Genomic DNA, 9,937 nt, shown 5'->3' on the forward strand with positions numbered 1-9,937 from the left:
CCGTTTTATCTGGGTGAAAAAGTAGCTGTACCGAATTGGACGAAACGTATCCTTGCAGTCTATTAGTTGTGGAAATTGAAGCAAATGTTATTAATGTCAGTGATGATATATTAAAAGCGATATTTAAAGAGAAGTGGAGCGTTTGTGAGCGTTGGAAGAAGCTTATTGAGCGGAACAAGTTATAATTGCGGAAATAAAATGTGTTGGTTTCATGAATGATACAAGTAAATTGCATACAATGATGAACAGTTTAAAATACAATTTTTCATTTTGCTTTGCAATTATAATGGCAGCATGACGAACTCGTGTTTCACATTTTCTGCTCGTTCTGATTATTTACGCCATTTACGGCGTTTTTACTTTTTACGATAAAAAGTTTTTGCGAGGGCGATCTCGGGTGTTACGGTCGCAGACGGATGGTGACGCAAATTTCACTGTTCCGCGCTCCGCAACTTCGTGCAGGAAGCACGTACGTATTTTTTCGGTTTGTCATTCATTAGGGCGTAGGTATACACGCGCGCGCGCGTCCAGGCGATTGTCGCGCTCGTCGGAAAGATGCGTATAACACAGAAATTGTTATTGCAACTCCGTACAATGACAACATAGATATTATTCAGGATAGTCCGGCGCAACTGCTGATTTCGTTGACAATGCAATCTTCATCACATACGCGTAATAAAGGACGCATTATTATCGGCGTTACACGAGTTCACATTACGTCATATTCGTCATCGCATTATGTATCTAGCATGTTCGTGTGACGTTTGCGTTATCGCCGCGTATTTCTAAATTCTCGATCATTTAATTGCTATTTCATTACTTGAGGTAGGAATAATATTTGCTTAAATTGTTGAAGTGTTTCGATGATTCAATTAGTCTAGTCGATTAAAAAAACCGAGGAATAATTGAGAAATGTTAATTTTCCTTTAAAAGAGCGACATTTTTCATGAAATAAAAAAATTATCATAAAAATACACTTTTTATGTTACTGAATTATACTTTTTGTTAATATTGTTACTATTTACAATATATACTAAATCAATCTATGAAAGTAAAGAATTATTTATTTGTTCTTCCTGATTACAGTATTTTCTGTTGTTATTAGATATAAAAATCGCAGGACAAGATAGAAGATAAAAAATAAATAAATACAGTATAATAGATATAAACAACAGAGAGGACATAGTCATTTGTTACAAAATAAACTGTAATTTTGTCACTTTTATTGTTTAAAGAGTTTATTTTTAAATTAAAATTTTGTTATTTTTACTGTTTAAAGAGTTCATTACTTAATAAGTATGTTATATTGATCTTCGAAAAGTGGATTTATTGATTGGAATCAGAGAGTTGGCGGTGTTTCTCGGAGTCTGTATATGGACCATCGTCTTCGTTTTATTACCTGAAAACTCGACTGGTAAGCACTCTTCTGGAGACATCGTGGCGTCGCTATCTAAACGGTGTCTTAAATTTTCTATGACCAGAAGAGCTCATCTTCTCCTAATAGACGGGGCCACTTGTACGTTGAGTCTTGAGAACTGATTTCATCTTCTCCTCTTTCTGCTCTTCTGTTATTCCGTGATTAATTAAATTTTATATTGCGTTTAAATCTTATCTCGAATATTATTGCGTGACATTTTTTAAGTCCAAGAAATGTTTGATGCAATTTATTAAATTAAAATATTTTTTATGTTGAAGTAAACACAACAAATAAGTACAACAAATCCTTCTAGATAAAAAAATATTCTATATACAGAAAATTAGAAGAAACAAGACAGACCGGCGGTATTCATAGTCTGTTCTTATCTCAAGTTATAATTATATATTATAATAATTATAGTATATAATTAAATTATTTAAGTTTAACAGAATAAATTGATATAATTATAATTATTACTTGAGTGATCTATTATAATTATACTGATGTCTTTTATTCAAAAAGGTAGATAAAATAATTTATTGATTGAATACTTGTCGGTGAGAAAATAGAAACCACTTACTTTTTTATTTCCACTTTCAACCTTAATATCTTTTTCAGATATTTCACCCCATTGCCGACTAGATTTTCGAAAAAAGTAACTCTTTTTATTCTTAAATATCAATTGCGTTCTAAAAATTTTAATTAGGACGTGAGTTAAGAATTTAAAACAGAAAAGCGCGAAGGGGTTTCCTGGGACTTAATGGGTTAAGATGCTGATTTGGCTCTGTGAATGGTTTATGTTTTAAGACTGTACTTAAGACGATCTTAAATATAAGAACGGACTATGAATATATACTAGCCCTAGTATGTAAGTCGCGCTTACAAAAATGTGTGCGTATAGTTCTCTAAAGTCAATTGAGAAGCATGATAAAAGTAGGTTGATGATACTCTTGCTCTTGGATTGATGACACTTTTATGTGTCGTATAACTGCGTATTTTGTGAATGGATCAAGACGAAGCAATAACGTATATAGAAAGCAGTGCAGTAACTCTTACCGGCATCGATTTGTCTACCTAGAAACGTTGCACAATATCCTTTGGCTCTGCAGGGAATGACGACCCAACTTCCGGCTGTTGTTGCAGATTCTTGGCGCTGGGTGAATTATAGACATTGCTGCTTTGGAAAAACGCCGTCTTGTCCTTCTCTTTTTTCATGTTTTGTTTATTCCTGCGTAAACGTGGCGTGTGCAGACATTTACAACGGCAACCGCGAAGGCAATAACTCATCGCGATAAAATAAATTGGAAAATGTGCCCGGTGGAAGATAAACGCGCACAATACGTTGAAGAGGAGTTTCACGTTTCACGATTATAGAAACGGGAGTGTAATATGTCGAAGTATAATGACTGTCAGTTTTTTAAAAATATGAATAAGACAATTTTATTATCAAATTTATGATAAATTGTGTTTACTTTTTTATTTTCAAATCTTTAAGAAATGAGATTTGAAATAAATAGATGTAATATTATCGGAGAATATGAGAAAAAAAGAATATTCTGTTTTTTTTTAATTTTTACATAAAGAATTGTTTAAAAATAAGATAGACGTTTTATGTCGGAAGAGATTAATTTCAATTCTTCTGATATTAAATTCTTGACGTGCAATGCACATTTGTTGACTATTGTTAATCAACGACGATTACTCTGGACGCATAGAATTGCGCATCTCATATGTGCACAGTCGGTCCTCAGGGCCACATGTTCACAAGTGAGGATCCTTGATATGTTTATACATATTACGCAGTGTGCGAACAACGGCGTCAATAGGTTAAAGGTGCATGGAAGACGCGATCAACGGGAGATCGGTGTAACGGCAAATAGTGAGAGTGAGAGAGAGAGAGAGAAGAGCGAGGATAACCGCGTGTGCGTTCCTAAAAAAAAAGAGAAAAAAAACGGATAAATCGATTGACTAAATTAGCGCCGGACTGGAAACGAGGCGCACTAAATAGACATGTAGCAACCGAGTTTAACAGCAAGAAGCTCTCTCTCTCTCTCTCTCTCTTCTTCCCTCCTTTTTCCACCGGATGGTGGATCTTGCGCGATTCTTGGCTACCGATAATCGATCGCACACGCGATTTAGATTAACGATGTAGATTAACGATTCCCGATACAAAGAGACACGTTGTTCTATTAAGAAAGAAAGTTGTCTTGTTCGTCGAACGGCTTGGCGTGCGGCCAAGCACGACAAGGCTCGTCGCCTTCCCGTCGGACTGCTTGCATCCGGAGTTGACGACCTGTTCCGTTCTGACGGCGATCGTGTTGCCCTTTCGCGCGTAATGAGATTTGCAAACGCAGCTTGCAAGCAACCCCCAAAGACCCAGAACGGCTATCACGCGACGATGTTGACTGGAGGAGGGAAATGTCGGAATATCGTAGGAATTGTCACCACCCGTCTATCGTAATCCTCGTAACATGAAACGGCGGATAAAACACTGAACGTGTTTTTATTAATAAAAATTTTACCGAGTGCCATTTGAAAGGGCGTCCCGTTTGACTGCATCGCGACCTCAGCCACTCATAGCGATCGATGCTTGGAGTTTTTTCCATTCCAACCAATCAGAAAATTTTGTATTAAATTTACCAAATTTGACCAATTAACGACGGCCAATTGGGTTTAACTCACTATTTGATTATGATATATTAATTGGATTTTAATTCCCATTTAAAGAAATATTAAGGGAAAATGATTGATATAACTTGGGACGCTGCTGCACGAACATCCCCGTGACATAAACACGAAGCAGCCAGCAGTTGGAAATTAATATAAATTTGGAGCGTGTGAAAATTATGTCGCGCAGCACGGTAGAAATCGCGCGAGTTCTCTCGGGAACATAACAATCCTTTTGCCTGTCTTAATAAATCGTGACGTACGTTATACGAGAGCGAACACACGTGGGCCGAACGTGGAAGTTTGCATATAAAATTGCCAATAAAGTCAAGTATTACGGAATACGACGGAAATTTATATATTGCCGACAGAGTGTGCACCTACGACATTTCGATCGTCGTTTCGCTCTCCTGCAGATTTATTAAATTTACGGTATTATCTTGGGAGCAACGTGTGGCATCTACGTACCTACGTGCGTAGAATTGGGAAAGCGCGGCCGAAACAAAACATAAAGGATATATACTGCACATTAGAAAGAACGAGGTCGCGCGAAAATTAAATAAATTTAAAAAAAAGGAAGCGAAACGTTTTTATCTCGCGATAATCACCGGGCCTCACCTGTGCGCGCTCTCGGTGATCGAGCATTCCGATTCTTTCGAGAAATTGCACATTCGACCATCCAAGTGGATAATGTACGGGCATGAGCTCACGGCCGCCTCGAATGACTCTCCAGCTGGAACAAATTTTATTGCCGGTTTTTTTTTTTTCGAGAATACAAATCTTTCGAGAGGCAATCTAAACCGTTAAGATAATTGCGCAATGATAAAAATAATAAGTGATGGTTCCTTAACAATTTCCAGACCACAGTTTGCATAGTTGGTTTCTGTACGCGATTATCAATTTTTTCTCACGTATATGATTTTTAGAAATTTTTTAAGAATCTGTCTCTAAAATGTTTTTATCTTTTTTTTTCGATACATTGCTATTATATAAAAGGACTTGCTGCAACAGTGAGTTATAACACACATTTTATAACATTTTATAAAAACTGAGCAAATAAACTTCAAAGTTCATCACTTTAGAGTTTATTTTCTCCATTGTTACAATATGTGAGCTGACCCTTCACTGTTGTAGCAAGCCTTTCAATTGTTATATTGCTATTAAAATAATATTCTCGAAAGAAGATAAATTGTATATAGAAGGATAACTTTGTTGTTAATACCGGTAAATCCAAAATTATTGTTTGACACGTCGAGAGATAAGACTTCGAGTTCCACGCAACCGGAAGAGAGCACATCGGCCAGCGCTATGCCGTCTTCCGGACCTAATTCGCAGCCGCTGATATTCAATGTTTCCAAAGTTTTGATTCTCACCAGAACTGAAAATGAAACAAATTAACAAGATATAGATGGAGATCTCTTGTAAATGAGTAATATTTTTGCAAGGAAATTATTATAAATAATATAAAAAATGTACAGACAGATTATGAAAACAAAACTATCAAAGTAAAATTACTATATTTAAATATTAAATTTATAATATGTATATCTTACGTTAAAGCAACACAATAACACACACATTCTGCCATTTCTATTATATCTTATTTTATTATATTATTTTATTTATTATATCATATTTAATAATTTTCTGTTAACATTAAAAATAACGAGCGATCATTATTGATTGTTTCTATTTGTAGACTAATATTTGTTTTTCTTTATAAAAAATTATTTATATATATAATATTTCATATATAAAAGATGGAATTTTGAAATTTTTTGACTTTTCATGACTTTTGCTGATGTTCTTTATACACTGATGAAATATTTGGTCGTGGTTGAAAATACTTTTTATCATTTTATTTTTATAGTCATTTTTTATTCTTTTAGTGAATAAGCCATCTTGGTACTTCTATATAGTGTTAAGATGTTTTTTTCATATAATCTGAACATTAAGCGAAGTTTTACATCTAAAGAAATGACTAAGATCGAAGATTAGCACCCTATTTTCTGGGAATTTTTATTCATAAATGTAGAATTCAGGCTATAATTTTGTAATGAGCAGGTATGAACGTATATCTGGAGACACATCTTCAAGAAATTGCGGCAATGATTTTGTATCTAATAGGTGTTATTGCCCTTTCATGCATTTTTATATGAGAGTTTCAGTCACGTTCCGTGTGCTATAACATGCGATTTGTATGCACGCGCATGCCGCGATCTGCTGTTCAGCGTTTGCATTTATTTAAATAATTCAGCGTGCTGCTTATGCCACGCTTTCGACCTGCGAGTCGCTCCTCCCTTCTCTCCCTATGTTAATTTTCGAAATTATATGGAATTGTGAATTTTTCAGTTTTTGAAAGTCGACAGTAAGCAGTGCGGCTTCGTGCAGCGAGGTCAATCACGATAGCTTTCATTCGGTCCATGATCAAGGCAATTAAATGTTACGCGATGTTTTAAAATAAAATTCAAGACAACGACACCTTTTAATCTGAATTCTTTAGCCTTGGACATTCACATTTACATATTTAAGGCGATGCTGGCAGATCGGAATTACCGACGTTACAGTTATATATCTCCGAATTGATTGAATTGAAAATCCTTTCATAGGATTGAAATAGACATGAAATGTAGTGGTGGGACGAAGAAATTTGTAGTAAAAATGAAAATAATTTTTATTATTTTTTTTTTGTTTTTACTACAAGTTCCTTCGTCCCACCACTACATTTCATGTCTACTTCAATCCTGTGAAAGGATTTTCAATTCCGTTCAATCAATTTGGAGATATTCATATAACTGTAATGTCGGTAATTCCGATCTGCCATGGCATCGCCTTAAGCATTTTCCGGTAATAAAACGTCATTAATATCTCAGACGAATTTAGTAAACATATTTAAAAAGAAGAAAATCTCCATTATTAAATTTCATTATTTTCTTAATTCTCTTCGAATATATATATAAATTCCCTCTTGCTGGCACTCATTACAGTCGTAAAAATTAAATTCGCAAATGCAGAAACTATAAATTTTCAAATCCGATTTTATCATTGATTTGTCCCGTACATATACGTATGTTGGTAAATAATTTATTATCTTTTCTTGAAAGAGAGAATGGTGTTGGATGCGAAATCCGTGATATTTCCATTATTCGGCGAAAATGCAACGCATCCGTAAACTAGTGCTCGGAATAAAGTAGCATCGCACGCAACATTAAATTTCAATTTATCTCGACGAGGTTTGTATTACTCGGGCGCTGAATTCTGTATAAAACCACTGGATAATCTCCGGAGTAGCGCTACATTTTTCCAAACAAATAAAGATCTATCTTGATATATCCAAATTAGAGAGAGGGGATGGAGAGAGAGAATTATTTGTGAAATCGTTTATTCTATAATCGCATCTATCTACATTTATTGTTATTTTACTTGTAGGAAGTTATTTAAAAATTGATGGAATTGTTTGTTGCCGATTATATGTACTATTTGTAATTGGAAATATAAATTTAAATGTTATTATTTATATTCTTCGTTAAAACGTGTGAGAAACATCAGTTTATTCATATTATTTATAAAGATACTGAATTTATTATCACGTACAAATATTTCTCAGTTTTTCAGAAAAAAAAAAAAGAAAGTTATGAAACTTATTGAGAGCTTATAAGTTAAAAGCTATCCAGTGAATTTTAATGTATTTGCACTCGCTACTAAGTTATAATATTCATGCCCCACAAGAAAGTTTTCGACGTCTTTAAATATTTCTTTAAAAACTCGTCAATCTCTTCATCGTGCAGCTGTTCTAATTCAGCGAGAGTTAAATCTTTTCTGACATATAGAATGTTATCTCTAAAGTTCCAAGGCTATGTAATTTTAAAAGTCAACTGAAATATTTTTTAAATATTTTGTTTATTCTCTATCTTGTATAAAGATTTGAATAACTGATCTGAATTTTTCTATCAAAATTAAATAAAAATTAGATCTTACTTAATTAGTGTAATGAAATGATTAAATATTAACCTTATTATTAATTTATTAGAAAATTTTACTTAATTACGGAGAAAAATATTTTGATTATAATATATCAATAACACACACACACACACACACACACACACACACACGCGCGCGCGCGCGCGCGCACACACACAATTGTGTATATATATATATATATATATATAGAATTGAATGTATTTTGAGATCAAACAAAATTTTTTGTAATTATCGACTCGATATTTTATAGATAGAACATTTATAGACTTGACTACAAGGATTTGGTTAGTATTTTCGGTTATAGATCTTTAAAATTTTGTATATGTTATATTCACTATGTTTTTTTTCATTAAAAAGTTGTGCTGATTTAACTCGATTTTAGTATCAACTCGATTTCATTATCGAGAAATTTAATCAGGAAAAAAATTATACTCTTATGATAATTTTTAGAAGAATTTTGATTTATTTATTTTCCAACAGACTTACTGGTTTCAATTTGTGCAACTGAATTTTTTACAGTGATAAAATATGAAATGAAAATATAATTTAATACCCGAACAGAATTGAAAAATGCGAATTTTATTCGTTATTTAATATTATCAATGAAAAACAATACTGCAATATGTTTACGAACTTACGTGCGCATATGTGATTAGTCCCCTCATTTTCCAGAGGATTCAATCGGAGATCCAAATTTTTTAAAGCCGTCGAGCTTGCTTTCATTAATCCGTGAACGATACCGGAAACTCCGTTCGGTCCTATATTGTTGTTTGCTAAATGCAGAATCCTCAGTTTCCGGTGCATCGACAGAAATGCGCCCACGGCGTGTGCACCGTTATCCATCAGCTTGCAATGCGACAGATCTAACTCCTCGATCTGCGATACGAGATAATTGAGATAATATTGCGTCCGATTTCTCTGTTAACGCGTTGCCCAGCAAATATTTTTGTATGTCTTCTTCCACCGTGTGCGCCACAGTGAAAGAGTGACCTTTTTAGATGGTTTTTTCGCCCGTTTTTTTTTTGGGCCTTCGATTTTGGGACTGAACTGTGTACCAAATAGTACCTTCTAATGAGATATTAATCACGGAGATGTTTCAGATTGAAGTAACAATTGTTATCACAGCTGGAGGAAGGATCACTTATTACGTCTCTTTACGTCACTTATTACGTCTCTTTATGCTAAAAGTCGATTTTGTTACATCCAAAGCGTTATTTACGGAAAATACTACAATCAACCTTCATCGGCTGGATCAATCTTCTTAAGATACCGGACTTCGCAGACATGTGATAATTCCATAATAAACTTTTCATACCCTCCTTCCTTCAGCTCTGATAACAATTGTCACCTCAACTTGAAACTTCTCAATAATTAATGTCTCATGATAAGGTATCATTTGGCACACAGTTCAGTCTCAAAATCGCGGGCCCAAAAAACGGGCCATTTTTTGGGCCACTTTTTTCATTGTCCATGCCGTAGGAATATAAGATAAAATATTATATGATATGATTATATAAGACTGCATTTTTATGAGTGCCATGTTGAATAACGCATTTTTTATAATTTTACAGTGTTATTTAGTTAATTGTGTCATGTAAAATTGTATATTAAATATATATTAATGGCGTTTTTATCTTTTACAAGCGTTTAAAAAAATTTTGATAACGCCGATCATGAATGACCATCATGGCAGTCAAAACAAAATAAAAAATTACTGCGAGATGTACCAGATGCTGCAATATTTGTTGGCTATACAACTCTCTATTATCTAGCAGTGGATGCTAAGATTGTTTTTACACGTGAATATTACAGGATAAAATATCCAGCAGTACACTATATAGTATACTATATAGTATACTATATAGTATA

General features: G+C 33.9%; 1 protein-coding gene across 3 annotated transcripts in view; it reads right to left on the reverse strand.

The window, feature by feature from the left end:
* Positions 1–1,220: 1,220 nt before the first annotated feature.
* The window catches only part of LOC105458127 (T-complex-associated testis-expressed protein 1-like), a 37,535-nt gene continuing 28,818 nt past the window's right edge, over positions 1,221–9,937 (reverse strand). For all 3 annotated transcript variants that reach the window (XM_011703201.1, XM_011703202.1, XM_011703203.1), the window contains 5 exons: positions 8,707–8,944; positions 5,307–5,462; positions 4,703–4,817; positions 2,474–2,645; positions 1,221–1,565 (listed from right to left, as the gene is read on the reverse strand). In XM_011703201.1, the coding sequence (XP_011701503.1) occupies positions 2,492–2,645; positions 4,703–4,817; positions 5,307–5,462; positions 8,707–8,944 (663 nt within the window). In that variant the 3' untranslated portion in view covers positions 1,221–1,565; positions 2,474–2,491. The remainder of the gene's footprint in view (positions 1,566–2,473; positions 2,646–4,702; positions 4,818–5,306; positions 5,463–8,706; positions 8,945–9,937) is intronic.

Source organism: Wasmannia auropunctata, unplaced genomic scaffold (genome assembly GCF_000956235.1).
Source record: "Wasmannia auropunctata unplaced genomic scaffold, wasmannia.A_1.0 LD334669.1, whole genome shotgun sequence".
NCBI classification, from domain to species: Eukaryota; Metazoa; Arthropoda; class Insecta; order Hymenoptera; family Formicidae; genus Wasmannia; species Wasmannia auropunctata.